This window comes from Lytechinus variegatus, chromosome 5 (genome assembly GCF_018143015.1).
Source record: "Lytechinus variegatus isolate NC3 chromosome 5, Lvar_3.0, whole genome shotgun sequence".
Classification (NCBI taxonomy): Eukaryota; Metazoa; Echinodermata; class Echinoidea; order Temnopleuroida; family Toxopneustidae; genus Lytechinus; species Lytechinus variegatus.
Window position 1 is genome coordinate 39,910,461 of NC_054744.1, and position 20,995 is coordinate 39,931,455.

At 37.1% G+C, this 20,995-nt stretch overlaps 2 protein-coding genes across 2 annotated transcripts; one reads left to right on the plus strand and one right to left on the minus strand.

The window, feature by feature from the left end:
- Positions 1 to 4,432: 4,432 nt before the first annotated feature.
- On the plus strand, positions 4,433 to 6,597 carry LOC121416130. The gene is made up of 2 exons (XM_041609599.1): positions 4,433 to 4,719; positions 5,102 to 6,597. The coding sequence occupies exons 1-2, from the start codon at positions 4,491 to 4,493 to the stop codon at positions 5,407 to 5,409; spliced, it is 537 nt and encodes a 178-aa protein (XP_041465533.1). The 5' UTR covers positions 4,433 to 4,490; the 3' UTR covers positions 5,410 to 6,597.
- Positions 6,598 to 11,674: 5,077 nt separating this feature from the next.
- Positions 11,675 to 20,590, minus strand: LOC121416131. The gene is made up of 7 exons (XM_041609600.1): positions 20,105 to 20,590; positions 18,581 to 18,689; positions 18,015 to 18,093; positions 17,209 to 17,448; positions 16,586 to 16,797; positions 13,280 to 13,403; positions 11,675 to 12,247 (listed from the first exon to the last, which is right to left on the minus strand). The coding sequence occupies exons 1-7, from the start codon at positions 20,275 to 20,277 to the stop codon at positions 12,126 to 12,128; spliced, it is 1,059 nt and encodes a 352-aa protein (XP_041465534.1). The 5' UTR covers positions 20,278 to 20,590; the 3' UTR covers positions 11,675 to 12,125.
- Positions 20,591 to 20,995: the final 405 nt, after the last annotated feature.

Here is a 20,995-nt window from a genome sequence, read left to right on the forward strand (position 1 = left end):
CTGTTAACCTTATTCCCGATTTCCATTCTCATCTCACATCTATCGGTGAAAAAAAAAGAATTTTCATTTAAGGCTTCGATTCAATTCAATTAAACTTTTATTTCCAAAGATAAAAGCATTAATCATGGGTGTCGATCGGTATTCTTGGTTGGGGGGATGATTGACACAAATGTTCTTGTGAATGGGGATCTTTCAACATTACCCCCACTAAAATCACAAGTTAGGACATTTGGGAGTGATTGATATGCATGGTGTTCTCGGAAATTCCTTCATTGTTGTAGTGTACTGTACTTATATAATTTTTTTTGAAAATTCAATTTGTGTTACAAGTAAGCCTATTCTAAACTCATACGAAAGAAAAAGAGACAAAAATTATGTGGACCGTGTACATAGTAATCTGTTTATTGAGCATGATGTATACCCAGGGGCGTCGATCCATTTTTCAGATGGGGGGGGGGCAGGCGCGCCGGAACACTTTCAGTTTTTGGGGGGCAAAATCCCGAAGGGGGCACAATATTTTTGACAGCGTGAGATACCGAAGCGATCGAGCGGGAGAGGCTATGGGACCCCCCCCCCCCCCCACGGTAAGGATTTTGTGTAAAATGGAGTATAAAAGTTGCGTTTCTAAGTGCATTCAAAAATAAATTTCTTGCGAATTAAACAGTCTTGGAGTTCTTTTTGCTCCTTCTGTTTCCTCCCTTCTGACCCAGCCTGGTGTTTCTTCATGACCAGGGTCGCAGTTCCAGCAAATTACGAGCCTTATTGCAAACGAAATTGTTTCAAACCAGTGTAATATAGGCCTTTTAAAGACTTTAACATGTTTAAGATGACAAACATGACCGTACGCAGCCGGGGGCCGCCGATCGAGAGGGCAAAATTCACAAAATTCACCAAAAGTGTGCACGAAATCCTTCAATTTCATTCTAGAAAATGCAAAAGCTCCCCCATCACCTCGCTCTTACGTTTCTTCGAAAATTTAGGTCTTGCAGCCCCACCCACTCCCGGGTTGTTGTTTTTATTATTTTTGCAAACGTCCATGAATAACAAAAGCTGGGATGAACCAGAGAACATAGCTGCCATCTCGATCTGATTAGTAACAGGTAATGGGAAGAAGTTTTGGAATCTAAAATACATAAGTGCTATATATGAGCTGAAATAGTATCAGACAAAACGCCTTCCATGCAATCATGCCAATGAAAAGGAATAGAGGAAATACGGGGCTGTGAAAATATCTTAAGATTTTTTTTTATAGTAGAGCACTAGTGTAACGCTTATTTTTTTTCTTTTATATTCTTTACATTTTTATTCATATCTCGGATAATATCTTCCGGTCAAAAAGACACTTTCACAGATGATTTTATTTTTTTCATGTCTAAACATTATCTCTAAGTTGCTTTCGAGTGGGATTCACCATTTTTACAAATTATAAATTATAATCCTCTACATATGATTATTCTGAGTGTAATTTTCTGATAACATGTCTATATTGAGTTGAAATGACCTTGGTATTTTCTTTAGGTCACTGAATTGTTATTATTATTTGTTTGGCGTTACCTGTGCCTGGGAGGCGAAAAGCGAATTGAATCACTATGATCCACAGGTCTCTCCTCCCGATATAACTGATTGGGGGGGGGGGTGCAGGTGGACCTCGACACCGGGGTTTCCCCCTACTTTTATACAAATAGTGCAGTGGGTTCTTAACGTGCAAAGGTGGTGACTCTCCTCTACACGGGGCCTCCATTTAACGTCCTATCCGAGGGACGGAGTGTTTTCCATTGTAACATAGCCTGCATCTATGAAACATGGGAGAGACGTTTACACACAACGCACTGACTTCAGTCATCCGCCCAGGTGGACTCGAACCTACGATCTTTGGTTCGACTTCGACGGGCAGACGCGTTACCGACTGAGCCAACACCGCTCTCTTGTTATCACTGTATTAACTCAATTTATATTTAGTTGAAAATGAAATAATTGAAACAAGTTTCTCGAGATGTTATGGTTTCTGGGCTTGACAGCTATGACATAGATTCCATATCTTGCTCGAGTAACTAGTGTTCACGCGCGTTAGTTATATCGGGTCCGGTCTGAGCGTTTCTGGGACCGCGCGTTTGTTAGACGACACAGCCAGCATCATAGAATTATAAACCTAATCATTGGTGGACCACTATCAATTTGCCATTCGCTTTTAGTCTGAAATGTATTCATTAAAAGGTTAAACGTTATCACACTGTAATAAGATGGAAAAGGGGCTTATCAAAGCTATGTTTCACAGAGGAACTGTTCGTCAAAAGGAAATTCAGACCTGAGGGACTTTTTAAGGCTTGTTTGTATTCACGAAGGCCATACGTACTTTACTAACCAAATGATGCGATCACGAAGCGCAAGCAGTTTTTGTTGTATATATTAACCCTAAACATGGATATTTTAAGGACTATTTTTTAAGGAATCCATTAAGAGTATACATATTTCTCAACATGTAATCTAATGCAAGTGCCAATTGATTATATGCTGATTTTGTTAGGTTACAGCTAAACACATGAAGCACTTTTGTAGTAATTGTAATCGTGATTATCATACACATCTCACTTATCGAATATTGAGAGCACGAAGCGCGAGCTGAAGATTTAGGACATTCAGACCTGAAGAGGGGCATTCTAAGGCTTGTTTGTAGGAATTCACGAAGACCATACGTAATTCACGGTGATGCAAGCGCGAAGCGCAAGCTGAAATTTTTCATTATGAAAGATTTCTGCCTAAATGAGACAGAAAATCGTGTACAACTCTTGAACGCACACACGGGTCACGGAGTGACCCTGAGTGCAAACAGCTGACTGTGTTACAACGTAGGGGTGATACATTTTCACAACATGGGTGATCAAACTCACTGGAGGGACTTTAATTCACTTATAACAAAGAAATGTGTACTACAGTACTCCTATTGAATGCTCTGATGAAAATTATATGAGTTTCACATTCATTTGAACGGGAGGACAAGATTATCGTATATATCGAGTGCATTATGCATAAATCATACAACCATTGCGACCCCTGCCCGGCCGATGGTTCAGGCATGACGATCCTGAGTGACGTCACCGATAAAGACCTCAAATGCCAGGAGAGCCTATTCGACAACTAACTTCCTCTAAAAAACACGTATTGAAGATAACATCCAATGGGGAAATGGCTTTCATTTTCATGAAATATACGTTCCGTTTCTCAATAAATCTTTAACCCCGTCGTTAACTGCCCATTCATTCTCGAGCAATGGGGGAATGAATACAGAGTGTCTCAAAGTTTGTGTGAAAAAAGGTGCATTTTCCATAGAACTTCTGCCAAAAAGCAATGCGTAAGGGAAAGATTAGCCCCAAAACACGAATAGATGAGTTAATCAAATGGAATGAATCATGAAAATCAGTGAAATATACTTTCTCCTGTACTCATTACTGAATACCCCGACTTGATACGATTAATTTTCCCCCTCTCCATCAACTTTTAAGAAAAAGGGTGCATATTTTCATAAAAATATCATGTGTTATATCGACGGACGCCCGTGCGTACGAGCAGGAGGAAGCCAAATGTCTCGTATTTTTCATAATGGATATTCAGATCGGAAAAGAGGACATTTTAAGGACTGATTTTAGGAATTCATGGACAGCAACCATGTCTTATCAATCCACTAATGCGAACATAAGCATGGACAGGAAATGTTTTATATTTAGACCTTAAAATGGGGCAGTCACTTTAAGTAGTCACGAATAAGCATGTGTCACTACGAACATAAAACAATATGCGTATATTTACTTGAAACGCAGGAGGTTTTAGTACAACAGGATTACATGTCTCGTTCAACAGACAATGTGAGCACGAGGAACAATGAAGACATATAGGCCCTGAACAAATTATGTTTCGTAAAGTTATGAAAAAATGTTTTGTAATATCATAACATAATAATAAAAATAAAATGCCAACAATTTCTTCTTTCCCGCTACGTTTCTTTACCTTTCTCCCTCCTTTTTTCCTTTTCCCCTTTTTTTTGGGGGGGGGGCACGTGCCCGGCCCCTTATTTACGCCATGCACTGTACAGCAATATATTTGACTGCCGCCCGGGGAAAATGTACATTACGCTTTGTTATTATCATCTCACAGAATAATTTCAGTTTGCCGATTTTGTAACACATTGCAATAAAAACACACAGAAACTTCATCAAGACCTTTATTAAAATAATAATGATAATAATAGACCAGGGAAATAAACAGCGGTCAAAATCCCGGGCCCAAAATTTGTGAAGGTCTTACCGTCTTTGTGTCGAAATCAAATCATGATAATAAGAACTGTCTACCATGGCGTTCCATAGGCTTCTAACGTAATGCTTCTAACGTAACGTCATTCAGTACACGTAAGGTTAATGTACGCGAGGATTCGAGAAGTTAGAACTTAGACTTTTGCCTGGGCTGTGGCTGTGGAAAATCATTTTGATTCATGCTTGATGTATGATGTTAACATGTCGAGAACAAAGAAATTACTAAGCAGACCTGAACTTCCAAGTCTTGATGAAATCACTAAAGACTTGGAATCGGCGCCGAGCGATGATGTCGCGTTTACATTCTTGAAGAAGGACATTACCGGTACCATGGGTACAGCTGGTGCTGCGCTTGGCCTTGGGATTTCTCATCTTCAGGATTCCCATTCAAAATCAAGAGATTTCATCCCCTCCGGTAAGTGAACCCACATCAACCCAGATACTATTCCATTGCATATTGTATTTATTCTGATTAAAGGTCAAGTCCACCCCAGAAAAATGTTGATTTGAATAAATACAAAGAAAAATCAAACTAGCATTAAAAATAAAATCTAACTAGAAATAGAATTTAGTAGACTGTCTAGAAACAATTGAAGATTAAACCAAATCAATTATGATGATGATAAATAATGTTGATATTGAAATGGATGTTGTTAATAAAAATTATGTTAATATTTGTACTAATTTTGAATAATAGACTACATGTATTTGAATGATATGATAAAGATATTTATTCCATGGACACTCGTTCATTGATGTAAAACCTAATTGTCATTTTCATTTGATCAACTTCACAGGTGAATCTTCAGCCAGGGTCGCACTGGATACATCCAAATCTTTTGAGTCAGCTGCTAAAAGACCCCGACAGGAATCCAGCAAATCAGTGTCGTCTAGTGCAAGGAAATCTGAAGAACAACTGCAGAAAAGCAAGGAAGAAAGGGAGATCGAAGACTGCTATCAGAAGGTCCTGAAGTTCTTGGAAATGAACTCTTATCTTAGAGACTCACAGGAGAAGATGTCCCAGCAGTGCGCAGACTTACAAGAATTAGGACAGACTGTCAAGGATCAGATTGATTCCCTAAGAACTCGGCTTCACACTTCATAGTATGGTATCTACTTGCCGCAACAGAATCTTTAAGGCTTGGTCCCACTGCACTTACGGATGCAGAGAGGATGTAAAACGGAAAAGAATCTTGCCATCCGTTGGAAAACGTTATATCCGTTGTGTACTCTTTGCATACATGTTTCATACACTCTATATCCATCAAGCATCTGCCAACTGTGATTTCATTGTTCGCCGATTTTGTCCATTTTCTGGAGGGGATGAAAATGGATTGAGCCACACCAATATTTTGCTTGTGCGCTGTATCCGTTACGAGTACATTTTGTGTTCATTGGCCAGTAGGACCAGGCCTTCACATCTTCACTGACATTCTGACAATCATATGTTTACTAGAAAGACCTGAACTTTTTTCTACTGATGCTGTAAACTTTCGCTTGTGATTTTCAAAAACAGTTACATCCATAACACTGGTGATATATTTCAGTGTAAAAAAAATACATAAAAGGAGTTTTTCTTTTTAAAGCATGTATTTTCATTTTGTTGAGTTGAAAGTTCTTGCAGGGCACAATGCTTTTGAAAATTGAGAAAATGAAAACCATCAAAATTTTTAGTAGAGCTCTGCTCTTTCAACCTAAAATGTCTGTATGTGAAGTACACTCTATAGACTAATGTTCCACTGCTTTATTTTCTGATTCCAGTCATTGAAGCTGGTCAAGTTGTTACTATCAACGTCAAATAGATGTCATGATTTCAATTGCCTATAACAGCTGCAAATAACCTTTTTTTTATGGACAGCCAGGTGATTAGATCTTTGTTTTTTTAGCTGAGTTTTCACTCTATAGTGCATACATGTACATACATTCATGTATCATCCTTAACTTTTGATCTGTGATGTAAACAGGTAGTCAAAAATTGTGACTGGTACTGTACCAACCAGTATTAAAGCTAACTACCAATAATTGGTGGAAGTACTATATGATATTGAGTATAGATAATTCAATTACATGTGGGACAGGCCTAATTTACACTGTTCACTAATAAAACCAAATTTGATTGATCGTAAAAAATCAAAAGTCAAACATAGACCTTATTGTATTGTAGGGTCTTCTCCGCCTATCCCCCATGGTCTAACCCATTTTATTTACAAGTTATTGCCATAATCATGTCATTTTGCCCGTGTATCATGTAATTGTTTTTTTCTTATCCACATGGTTGAGCTTAAGGCTGAAATGCCATTTAAAAAAAAAACACAGCATAAATAATGAAAACTTAAGTAAACAATTGAAATGGTACTTGGACTTTTTTATTCATCTGTACAAAAATCCAAAGTGGGTGTAACAAAGTGATGATTGGACTGAAAATGAAATGAGACAAATGTAAATAATAGACCAATGGGCTAAAATTAAGCCGTAGTGGTGTTCAACAATCTAGGAAGTAGGCAAAGTAGTTTTGAATTAGGGTTATGCTTGTGGAAATGGCATAGACAACAGTTTTAGATGTGTAACAATATTGTTACTAAAATTTGTGCAATCATGAAATTTGCCCATCAGGCATTCCTTTTATCTGGTGGAAACACAAGTGATTGTGTAGCTGAAAAGTATCTCTCTGTTGGGTTCTAAAATGCCTCAATCTCATAAAGTAAATTTAATTTTCAAGTATTAAAATATCTATAAAATAACATTCTGTATGCATATACAAAATGATTTCTATGTTTTCAAGTGGTCAAAGTATAGTGCACATCATTGATCTAAAGTACATTTTTATGCTGTAACTATGTATTAATTGCACATGTGTGCTATGCAGTGGCGTAACTACGGGGGGGCATGGGGGGGCACGTGCCCCCCCAATCGGCTGACCAAAAAAATAAAAGGGGGTAAAGAAGAAAAAGAGAGAGAAAGGAAGAGAAACGTAGTGGGAAAGAAAACATTATTGTTCATTATAATGTTATATTATATCATAATTATGTTATGTTATATTACATAAGAAACATTTTTTTCATAACTTTATGAGACATAATTTGCTCAGGGCCTATGTCTTCATTGTTCCTGGTGCTCGCATTGTCTGTTTACCGAGAAATATAATCATATACCATATACCACCACACCACATACACCAAACTGCCAAATATATTTCCTCGCACTTCGAGTTTAATATTATTGTTTTATGTACGCTTCTTTTTCATGACTACTTATAGTGATTGCCCCATTTTAAGGTCTTAATATAAAACATTTCCTGTCCGTGCTCACGTTCGCAGTAGTGGATTGGTGAAGTATGAATTCCTAGAATCAGTCCTTAAAATGTCCCTTTTTCTAATCTGAATATCAAAAATTTTCAGCTCGCGCTTCGCGCTCGCATCATTTGGTTAGTAAACTATGCATGGTCTTCGTGGATTCCTACAAACAAGCCTTAAAATGCCCCTCTTCAGTTCTGAATTTCCTAAATTTTCAGCTCGCGCTTCGCGCTCGCAAGATTTGATTAGTGAGATGGGTATGTTAATCATGATTACAAGTGCTTTATGTGCATGTTTAGATGCAATCCTAACAAAATAAGCAAGCGCTTATTGGCACTCGCATTAGATTACTACGGTGAGATGTGTATAATCTTAATGGATTCCTAAAATATAGTCCTTAAAATCTTCCTATTTGGGGGTCAATATTTACAAAAAATTCAGCTCGCGCTTCGCGCTCGCATTATTTAGCGAGACAAGTATGTATCATGATTACAAAAGATTGATTACAATGTCCTTTTTTAGGTCTGAATTTAAAAAATTTTAAGCTCGCGCTTCGCGCTCGCATTATTTGACCAGTGAGAGACATTTCCGTTTGATGGCACTGTCCTTAAAATGTCTCTAATAGGTCAGTATACCCAGCAACTGGGCGCGCTTCGCGCGCTCACTTAGTGACTCAAAATTTTTGCTGGTGCCCCCCCAATGCCATGACCCACGGTACGCCACTGGTGCTATGTTATGTTCTATATTCTTCTTTTCAAAGGGGAATCCAACCAAATGGAAAAGTTGGTTTAATAGAAAGGGGAAATTTCATAGAAACAAAATTGGACATAAAAATAGTAGGAAAAAATCAATCTTTAGTCATAAGTTTATAAATAAATTGAATTAAGATTTTTTGTTGAAGGTATAATGTAACAAAATATGTGTACGTTTACTCAATACTGCAATGTTACAAGATTGTATCCTTTGTTTGAATGGAATAAGACCATTAAAACTTTGAAAAATATTTTGCAGACTCTGAATCAAGTGTCACTTGAATTAAGTGCGGGATAATTTTATTCCCCTGCATGTAAAAAAATTAAACTGCTTTTAAAATGTTGACATTAAATATTAATAACATTTGGATAAATTATTTCAGAATTGTTACATGTTGAATATGACCCTTTTGTAGTGGGTGCTTTTGGCGTTGACCTTATCGTTGACACTAGTGGGGCATTGCAAGAAACTTGCGTTCAATTGCAGGTCATTTTTGGTCCTTAAATCAATCATATGTCTTGCAGTTAATTGCAAATTAGTGATTGATTGCTAATCTGCTCCTAGAAACAAGAAGTTTAATCTGATTTGCTATAACTAACGTTGATCTATAAATGAAAATTGCAAAAGAATATTTGCAATTTATCACAAAGATTTTCTTGCAACACCCCCTATGAATAATCCCTTCGTACACTCCCTTTGTGTACTATCATGACAAACCTATGTCACTTGTGGTGCAGTCATATTTTCCCGACGGCGCGCGGCCATACGGAGAGTCGAAAACAGTTGTTGTTTTATTAATTTTCATTTAAACCATATACATGTATATAGCTGGTACACAAAAATGTTTAAAGGGGAATCCAGCCTTGGTCATAAAATGTAGTGTTGGAAAGGAGAAAAATAGATAAAACAGAATGGTGAAAGTTTGAAAGAAATCGGACCAGCAATAAGAAAGTTATGGCTGCTTTAAAATTGAAATCCCTATGATTATGTAGATTTCAAATTGGCAACTGGGTACATGAGTAAATTATGACAAGAGGCAAGGACAACTTTCCCATAGGCCATGTACTTAATTATCAGGGATTTGTGGTTTTCTCCTAACTGCCCATTCCCCAGGGGCAGTAATCTTAATATAACCCTAGTATGTATATTGTTTTATGTCCTCATGAAAGAAAAATAAAATTTGAAGTAAAACATTTGAAAAAATGACATATTAGCCATTTTATGTATTGGAGTACATGGAAGAGTAGTCCTTGCCTTACATTACTGTGACATCACATATGTGACCAATTGGCAGTCTCCATGGATCTAGGGATTACCAATATTCACAACTTAAAAAAAATCATAATTTTCTTATTATTTGTCAGAAAGTGTTCAAACTTTCACCTATCAACTTGTCTGATTTTTCTTATTCCCCTAAGAACAAGTTTTTATTTGGGTTGGATTCCCCTTTAACGACTGTTTGCGACTCGCCCGTAGGGGGAATGTGACTATACCACTATACAAGGGAACTTTTTTTAACAAGCTACGCTTTCCAGGAACTTCCATTTGATTTCATAATATTTCCATGTACTTATTTCATTGTTGAAAATTTGAAGTGAAATATATTCTTTATTAATCAATCAAGCAAGCATATGAAAAAATGACAGCAACAAGATACCAAGCTGCTGAAACATTAGATGGTTGACTTTAATTCATATACATTAGTAACAACGTTCCAAAAAATTATTTCTGTCCAGTGTATCAACAATTTTTACAATATTTAGATGAGAGACTGATATTATACTTATATATTTTTCAAAATTATTCATCGAACAAAAAAATAACACTAATGTTTGGCCCAGTGGAGTCATGTACTGGTATGGCTTCCATCGGTTGCTGTAGAAAGATTATAGTACATTTATCAATCTACCCACTCAAAGTCATTCAAAGCAAATAATCTATGAAGTCATACCTTGAACATACCTTGAAGTGCCACACTTCCATATTCACGTAGGTAGATGTTAGTGTGGCAGGGATTGTGGGGCTTTGTAGCCCATTAATAACCTAACATAAACACAATGTATACTTATTATAAGGAAGATACAATTGTAAAGAAGCCCTCGTTTCTATCATTATATTAAGATACAATATAGATTATTGGAACGAAAATGAAAATAAAAAAATTGTTTATAAGGAAATGCATTTGAGACATCATTGGTTCACTCAAATATCTTTGCCTATTATTGTGCACATCAAATATTTTGACGATGGTGACGGTATAATGTAAGGTTTAATGCAAATAATTTGATTATTTATCAGTCAGATTTTGATGAAGGGTTCTCTTCGTCCTCTGATTCCCTTCTATTTGTTCTTTCAGAGAATATACCTCCGTCTCTTCTGCAAATCCTTAGAATAAAGTGCAATAATCTGCACAAGAGCGTTTTAATTCGTTTGTTCATATTATTATTCTATTCAAGTCATTTCATTAATTCATTCTTTCCCACATTTATTCATTCCTCCATTTCTCCATTCATTTCAATGTTTATTTTAAACAATATACCATTGCAGCTAAATTTGTGGTTTTACAGTGGTACACATGTAAATAGAAAACTCATAATAAAAATTAGATCTTGCATAATATTGAAGGATAAAATGGAAGTCACCATGACAAAAATTTATTCTAAAAATAACATAAAATAAAAAAAATATTGGCGAAAATTTGAAAAAAAAATTATTTGATTTGTGACGTCGGCAGCTTTCCTACATATCGTATGGTAAAACATCAATCAAATGTTCTTTTTCTCAGAAAATTTAATAGACAGATCATTTCACATCCACTCCTAAAAAGAATTAAGAATAAGTCATGACGAACCATTAAAAAATAAATTTTATTCACTATATATTTCATTACATATGTGGCAGCTGCTCGTATATAACGTCACAAATAAAAAAAAGAATTCTAATAACTTTCTAAATGTAATAGATTTTCCTCAAAACTTCACCAATATTATTTTTTGGTTATTTTACAACAAACTTTTCGTTAGGATGCAATTATTTAAATCATAGGGATAGTCATTTTTTTTACAATTTTAACAAGGTTATACTTACGACATGAAAATATAAAACCATGTGACGTGCAAAATAATTTTGCAAGAGCCGTTACGCGGCTTTTACCAGTCCTACTCATCTTGTATAATTCGCTTACTTCCATACAATGATGGTATAAAACATCGGGTGATAATTTCCCCTTGCCATTTGAACTTAAAATAGCTACATTCCCATAAAAAGGGAAATATATAAATGAATGAATAAATAATAGATACGTAAATAGATATATGAATAAATAAATAAATAAATGATTAAATAAATAAATGAATAAATAATGAATCAATCAATAAACCATTCAATAAACATCAATAGATAGTTTAGATAGAAATAAAGGATGATAGAAAAGGAGAGTATAGATAGCTAGGTAGATAGATTGATGAATAGATAGATACATGGATGGATGGGTGGGTGGGCGGATAGATAGATAGACATAGACAGATGCGAATTCATAGGCCTAAATAGTTATGAATAAATGAATAAATGACTTAATAAATAAATGAATCCATAAAGATTTGTCAAGCACCAAAAAATATCTGTCTACTTTTATAATCAAACGAGTCCGACTATGTACGCCTAGTATAAAACCCACAATATAATTTTAAAGACTGAAATTGAAACATACAACTTAAATGTAATAAGAAAGCTTTGGGAATTATTTTTCAGCAGATGAAGTGTTTTTAATCAACGATCATTTAGTTATCGAGGTTAGGATATAGATGGATGATGATGGTGACGTCACCAACACGACTGATAGCTCATCTTTCCTTGTTCCCAGTTGTGGTCTGTCATCCTTATTAGACACGTACAACTCTGTGAGGTGAGAAAGAAACGTTTAGAAATTGTATCACTGATTAATTATCATTAATTAATCTGCGATGACACTTCCCGTTTTTTAAAGTATTCCTCCATGAATTTGGTCATTAGAATTTTCATTAATGAAAATGATCCCACAGCATTTTTCAATAGCTGTTGATATTTCTACTTCTCTGTAGCATCAGTCGATGTGCCGTTTTCTCATTTCAAAAGAATCTGGTCTGAAATTGTATATCCATATATAGGTCCATGGCCATTAGCATACCTACGGGGGGGGCATACTCGGGGGCAGACTGCCCCCCCCCCCTCCTGACGAGTCACAACCCATGCAAGGGACGTATCCCTGTCCCCCCTGACGAGTCACAACTGATCCCTGACGAGCCACAAGTGGCCAGCTCCTTTGAACCTGAAGACTTTTTTTTTCTCTTTTTTTTCTTTTTCTTTTTTTTTGCTTGTCACATTTTTTCTGGAACGAAATGCTTTATTTGTGGTTGGAGACCTTTTTTGCCTGTCAATTTTTTTCTCCGGTACGAAATACATTTATTTGTAGTTGAAGCTCTTTTCTTTTTGCTTGGCAAATTTCTTTCTGGTACGAAATCCTTTATTTGTAGTTGAAGACTTTTTTTTTGCTTGTCAAATCTTTTGGCGGACGAATTTGCCACGCCTTTTGACAATCCTAGGTACGCCACAGTCCATGGCACTTCAAAGCTTCCATAGATAATGAAAAATTATTAATTATTTGCTTCCATGACGCGTGATTACGGATTCAAGAACATAAAGGGCGTATTTTAATGCCCGTCGTGACAATATGAGATATTTGTCGAAGGTCTGGGAATCGAAACAGCAGTTTCGTCCTGGACTCTGGAAAAAATGACACATTTGAAACATTTGTTAGCTCCGAAACTTTAGGGCGAAACTGCTGTTCCATTTCGCCAATTTGTTTGACGGGCAATTTCTATATACACATTTTCCGTTTTCTTGAGTCCGTTGCGAAAACTTCCTAAAAAAATGAATTTGAATTATACTTACTGTCGCTATCCGAGTTGCTGAGAGTCGACAGTAAGCCTGTCTGGTTATTATTCAGGGTCCATAAGAACATTCGGTGGTTTCCAAGGATAATTCGCTCATTGTTGGTCATCCAAGATGGGAAATCCTGTATCGACATTAATGTGTACTCAGCGAAAAGCTGTCATCTGGACAATGTCCGGGGGGGGGGGGCACTTGCATTGATGAGTAGATACCATGCGCGACCAAAAAAAACACACGTAAAACGGATGTCTTTTTCACGATAGGGCACGTTACGTACGTAACGTGATAAGGGTATCAAAAACACAAAAATAATCAAAAGGGTATCCATTTCGCTAGGAAAATTACGTGTTTAGGGTCGAATTTGCGGGAATGATAAAACAAAATTAAAATGTTTATAAAGAATGTCCTTTTTGCCCCAACTCTTCGTGTTAAGAGTCCGATTTGCGCGAGGTGTAGAAGGTGGGGTCGTACTACACCAAATAAAGCCGACGACCGAAGGACCCGTAACAATAAAACATTCCTGTACTTGTTTAGGGGTTCATTTCGGGGAATATTTGCCAAGAGTATCGTTTTGTTTCCAATACTTGTAAGGGTAGGGTTTCACACGCCAATACTTGTTAAGGGCTGCATTTTCAGAATATGCAGTGGAAATTACGTGTTAAGGGTGCTTTTCGAGACCCCATGGTCGCGCATGGTATCCACTCGTGAATGGAAGTGCCCCCCCCTCCGGGACAATGTACAATATTCCTGGGACGAACACTGAAAACGTCCCCTATGTCTTCGGTTGACTTAAGGATTTTGTAAAAGTAATAATAACCCAGGGGCACTTCCATTGACGAGTGGATATCAGGTGCGACCATGCATTGGGTTTCGAAAATCACCCTAAACAAGTATTTTCCATATTCTGAGAATGCACCCCTTAACACGTAGTGGCGTGTGATTTACCCTTAACAAAGTATTGGAAACAATACGCTTGACAAATATTTCCTAAATTGACCCCCTAACAAGTACAGCGAGATTTTAATTGTTATGTCCCGGATGTCGTCAGTATACCTTAATTTACTTACATTTTGGTTTAGTACTGCCCCCACCTCACACACCTCGCTCAAATCTGCTCGACACTAACCATGCTAACCACGTAGTGTTGGGGCAAAAAGTACATCTTTTATAAAGCATATATTATACCCTCGCAAATTTGACCGTTTTATAGCCTTCCTAGCCTTCTCAAGACGTTTATTCTAAAAATTTAGAGACTTTGAACGTAAAAGGAAATAATAGAACATGGCAAGAGATGGGGGTTTTAGTACATTACACCCCTTAAAAATATTACGAGAGAATGTGTTCACCAGGGAGAAAATGATTTGAAGTGAAACCTTGCATGTGAAGCACTTTATGAACTTAACGTTTGAAAAAACGTCTGAAAGCGATATAAAACCATCAAACTTGACATATAAATACCATTAGAGATCTTTGGTGTGCTTTACGTGCAAAATAATTCTGCATTATAATTTTGCGCGCAGAGCGCGCCGAAAATTTGGGGTGTTGTCTCTCTCCACCCCCCCCCCCCCTTCGCCACCCAACACATAGAGAGACATTCCTGACTCTTAACTATTAGGTCTATGTTTCATTGGTAAATTTAGCCTCAATCGGGGAGTATATAGCGACAGAGCCATAAAACAAGTGGAATGCCTCTGGCCGTCTCACCTGCATCACGCGATTCAACAAGCAGCAGTGCTGACTTTGAAAACTATTATAACTCGCACAAGATGTTCAGTGATACTTGGTAACTCTTATTTCAACGTTTTATGAACTAGACCAATACACTTACAGAGATAGGATGGTAATTCAACAGATACCCCCAAATTGGCCAAAGTTCATTGACCCTAAATGACCTTTGACCTTGGTCATGTGACGTGAAACTCATGCAGGATGTTTGATGATACTTGATTAACCTTATGGCCAAGTTTCATGATTTAGGTCCATACTTTCTAAGTTATGAAGTCATTTCAAAAACTTAACCTTAGGTTAAGGTTTGATGTTGACGCCGCCGCCGTCGGAAAAGCGGCGCCTATAGTCTCACTCTGCTATGCAGGTGAGACAAAAAATGTATATCGTAAAGAATGACATAAATTTGGAGCGCTTTGGACAAAACGCGGTTATGTCTAGAGTTAAGGCGACCACACGTACACCTTGCGATTGGTCTGCGATTCAATTTTGGAAAAAAAAAACGTAGTAGAATTTGATGGTATTAGTATTGAGACGTGAAATATCTTACTGTGTAAGGTTCGAAATCATCATACGAATACCCATGTTCAAATCTGTGACTACATCATCTTTTTTAGAATAAAAGCAACTTTAATATCTAGTCGTAGTGACGTCATAGCAGTCGTGCGATTGGCTAAGATTTGAAACCTATTTGGCCTTTATTCCAAAATAAAGAAATTGTTACAATAGTTTCAATTAATTTCAACCTCAAATAAAATGATATGTTCCATTCACATTTTCAGAAAATGAAAAATGCTATTTGTTGCAAAATCGGATTGCGAACAGTCGTAAGGTGTGCGGTGGCTTCAGTAGACTTCAATTTTATGGCATATATATGTGTGGTGGGTATATAGGGAGGTTAATCTGAAAGAAATGCAAGGCAGTCTAGTATATTACAGGAGATCACAGACGACTTATACTCGCACCTTGCATTTAGATGCTATTTTGCGATAGGGAGCGAGAAAATTTTCCAATTTAAGTAACAAAAAAACGTTTATTTTAGAGCACCTGACAACATAAATGGAATACTGCATTAATAAATACATTTATACGCATGTAGGACCTACATTTTTTTTCTTTGAAGTCGATTTTTTGGGGGGTGGGAGAGGTGATCAGTCACCAAAGGCCCCCTAAAACCGCGCCTGTTTTTTCAGTATATGTTCTTGACCCCAATATTACGTTACATACGTAACGTGCCCAATCTTGAAAAGAGATCCTTTTTACGCGGTATCTACTCGTCAATGGAAGTGGTCCTCGGGAATGATAATAATAAAAAGTTGAAGCAATCATTATCACCATCATCGTCATTTTCATCACCATCATCCCCTCCTCACTCATCATCATGACCATCATCATCATCGTAATCACCATTAGCTTCACTATCACCATCACTATCGTCATCATCATCATGATCATCACCATCAATATCCGATATCAACATGATCTCTATCTTGGTGAATTGCTCCCACTATTTCCTATTTGTTTTCCCCCAACAAAAGTTAATTGTTCATAGAAAATACACCAAAGAATAACCGTACTTACTGGCAACATCATTGGCCCTCTCGTACCACCAGACAAGCATGCTTCTTGTCCATTCTCACGCTCATCATCGTCATCGTCACTGACTGATCCATTAAAGCAACCAGTATGTCTATTTCGCATGTTTCGGTTTTGCTGGGGTACGGAGGAGAAAGCAGCTACCGTACCCGAAATTGAGTCGCCAACCTCTATGTAAGTATGCATGTTTAAGACAACTGTAAATAAAATAAACAAAAGTATTGTTATAAGCCTATATTTCGTTATTCCCCGCAGATCACTTTTGCCTGCAAGAAAATGCAACTAAAAGCAGGGTCGTAAAACGAAAATAAAACAAATAACAAAAAGTCGAACATTGTTAGAGAACTTAGAGTTAACAACATTCTGCCTTTCAATTCCTTGACTTGGCAATTGTCATTTCTTTTTCATTTGCTTGTCGAGCTCCTAATTATTTCGACCCACTCCTGGGATCATTTTTCAGTGTCGACCGTTTTTTCTTTGTCGACGAATCCATCCACATTTGTTTGACAAAATAAACTGGTATGGGTTATACTACGATGAAGTCAATGTATAAATCCTGCATACTCGAATGTATTACAGGGTATATACATGTAGTATTAATAACTTACAATCATTTGTGGTGAATTTTGGTTCTGAAGCCGATGGACATACGAAGAAGCCAAGGAAGCGATCATTGTTGGTACCCTGCCCAGAAACCAGCCGGATCTGTTGAGTGTTGGCATACTGAAACCTGAAAGTGGGTGCCGAGGTTCGAAGAGCCCAGTTTGGCAATCTTTTGTGAACTCGCTCAGCATCGTCGATGTTGGTTCCGACGCTTCGCTTTACCTTTTTGCGAACAACCGGTTCCCCTATATCGTCAGGGACAGATATATAATCACAAATTATGTATAATATCGTAACTTCATTTTTTTTTAAACTTAGAACTTTCCACTCTCTTTTCCCCTCTCTTTCTTTTTCTATTTGATGCTTCCTGTATTTCCCTTTCCTTTCTCCAAATGACTTAATGACGTGACCAAGTTTTTATTTTGCAGGAAGTAATCCTACAACATTTTTAAATGATTATCATAGAACCAAAGAGTAGCATTATCGAAAAAAAAATATTGGGCAAATTTTACAGTGTGTAAACTGTAAAGGCATTTTCAGCTTAATTAGAGGCGGTTGCAATTCAGGGCAGTGGAGCAAAAGTTTCAGTTTCAGTTTAAAGTACATGTAATCTGTTAGAGAATAAAACTTCCGATTAAAAACCATTGATTATTCTGTTTTCATTTAGGAATGCCTGATACACATGTATATCCAGCGGCGAGGGACTCTTCTCCGCGCCCCTATACCTGGGGTAGATGAGACAAAAGATAGATAAAAATTCATCGAGGAATCCCCAAAGTATAATAAAAAAAAACGAGATATAAATATTCACCTCTTTTTGTTTTCAAACGGAACCCTATCCATGAATAGGTCTGTACACCTTCGTCGTCAGCTGTACCACGTCTAACGAGCTGTAGAAGATTGACAAACATTAAGTGGTCATAAAAATGGATATGAAGGAGAGTGGTCCATAGTTTAGATTTGTTTCTTGATTTTTTTCAGTCAAAATTTTCTGCCTCATACCACTCATGTTTGCTTTGAAAAAAATAATATTGGTCTTCAGCAGTTTTCTTTGGGTGTTGCTTTGTAGTAGTTATTCATAGATATGTTTTAACTTTTATTGATATATAAAATAAATCTCGAATCGACTTGAGTTTAGGTATTCCTAGCAAAATATGTCTGACATAGCAACGCACCTATAACTAACTAATCCCTTAAAAGCGTTTTTCTTTGAAACCTCCACAAGTTTTAGTTCTCTGAAATCAACGTTCCTGATTTAAATTCGGTTTCAAAAGTCAATATTCAATTTTTAATGTCCTCACCATCTCTTACTGAGTAAATGTTTAGATACAAATAGGTCTACTAGAATGCATTATTGAGTAAGTCTATATAAAGTACCATGTTGCAGGTTCGTCCAGCCTCTCGTAAATATTCCAGAACAGAACAATGTCCAGCACCATTCATTTTGAAGCTAGTTGCATCCACTGCCTCGATAACGTCACGGTTTCTATACCAAACCAAAGAAAATTTAAAGATATAAGTCTGGTAGTTTTGACTAGTACACGCCTTAAAATAAACAACAACAACGATCCAATCAGGGTCTGTGCATGCAGACTAAACTCTGGCTGTGTGCGCTTGCGTCTGATTGGTTGAAAGTTGGACTGATGTAGTATGTCCTCTTCATTTTTGGTATTATTGAATCCGATACCAAGAGAGATCTAACACTATACTATGTATTACAGTGACTTTCCATATTAGTATGTTTGTTATTCTTTCTTCACGGAAATTAATGAATTCTAAATCTAGTTAAAAATATAAAGATCAAATTGTCTCCAATAACATCAATGACGACGGTGATGATAATGATTATGGCGACAACGGCTATGATGATAATGATGTTGATAACCGTGATGATCATGATGATGAGGTTGATGATGATGATAATGACGGTGATAATGATAATGACGATGTTGAAGATAATGGTGGTGGTAGTGATGATGAAGATGATAGTTATGATAACGATAATGGAAGTGAAGATGATGATGATGACTACGACGACATCGGCGATGTCAGAAATGAGAGTGATGATGATGTTAATGACAGTGATGATGATTAGGATGATTGAAATGATGATGATGATGATGATGATGATGATGATGGTGATGATGATGGTGACAACGATGTCCGGACATGGTGGCTCAGTGGTAGAGCGTCTGCCTCATGAACGGGAGGTCATGGGTTCGATCCTCGACGGAGTCATACCAAAGACTTATAATAATGGGACCTTCTGCCTTCTTGCTAGGCACTCAGCATTTAGATTGGAGAAGGGTAATAATAATATGTTATGTTATGCAGGGCCCGCTGGTAGAGCAGTTTCCTAACTGAAGTGGCTACCCTGGGTAAAAAAATTATTATTATCATCATCATTGTTATTATTATGGTGATAATGGCGAGGATGATGATGATGGTGTAGGGGCCTGGGAGCGATTTTTGAAGAGGGTTTAGGTTTAGAAAAAAATGACAAGCCCCCAAAAGAGGTTTTCACTCCAAAGTGGTGAGTTTGATCACCCATTTAGCATATCAACTTGATTTCCAGGAGGGTGCTGCCTATGGCGGAGGCCTGTTATTATGCAGCACCCCAGAAAAATGGGGGTGCTTTACGAACCCCAGCATCCCGGCTTCCCATGGTCATGTGATGATGATGTTGATGAAGACATTGATAATGAGAATGATGATGATGTCGACGACGATGATGATGGTGATGATGATGACGACGAGAGTGATGATAGTGAGGAGGTGGATGGTGAAGTTGATAGTGATTTGTTGCTGTGACGAGTGTAAAACGGTAGAAGAGGTGGAAAAGGAAACGGACGGGGGCGGTGAAAGATAGGGAGAAGAGGGTATAATGATAAGACATCTTACCTGAATCCAGCCTTCCAAGCCAGTCCAGACCAATCTACCTCAATCAATGAATGTTCACCATCGGAACTCTTGAGAGAACACCCAAAATCAGTCACAATCTTTGGACGATCCTTTTCACACTGCATGAAAATACGACTCAAAGCAACTCCTTCACCACGAAAAGAATTCGCCATAGCAAAAATAGTTTTTGTATCCTTTTCCAATGAACATGCAATATTAGCGATTTATGTTGTCAATTTTAATGTAATTATGAACATTCATAAAACGTATTGCTATTACTCTCTTATTTTGATAAATCGAAACTTTATCGAGCTGCAATAAAATCAGTAACCTGCTGCTTAGAAACGTTGACTTGCTGTTCTGCTGACTAACAGCAATTTGAGAGGTTTATGTAGGCCTATAGAAATATAGAACGACCATATTTATATATACATTTCCCATAATCTATTTCGGGGAATATTGCCTCACAGAGAGAGCCGGACGTCAAACTCTGTTTTTTCTTTGTGAAGTGTGATTCAGTGAGAGCATGAACAAATATCTATGCTCGAAGGTTCCCAGTAAAAACAATGTCGGCAGTCATCCATGAAACGCATTGTTATTATTTTTTCAACACGCAATGCGAGAGAAATAGGGGAACCCCCATTACGTTATTTTCCTCCAGCTAACTAATTTCATTTCGTCATTTTATTTAAATATTCCTGTAGTCTAACACTGAGAACACTGAGATTTGACATTGTTTGTTTGGTTTATTTTGCTTTGATCACCACTATCGCCATTCCTTGTTGGTTAAATGGTGCAATATTTTGTTTGACGGTGCTGGAGTTCTAGAGCCCGCTGTGGAGCGCTCGTTCAGAGTTCAGTAGAGTTCCATATATTCCATTGATGTAGACT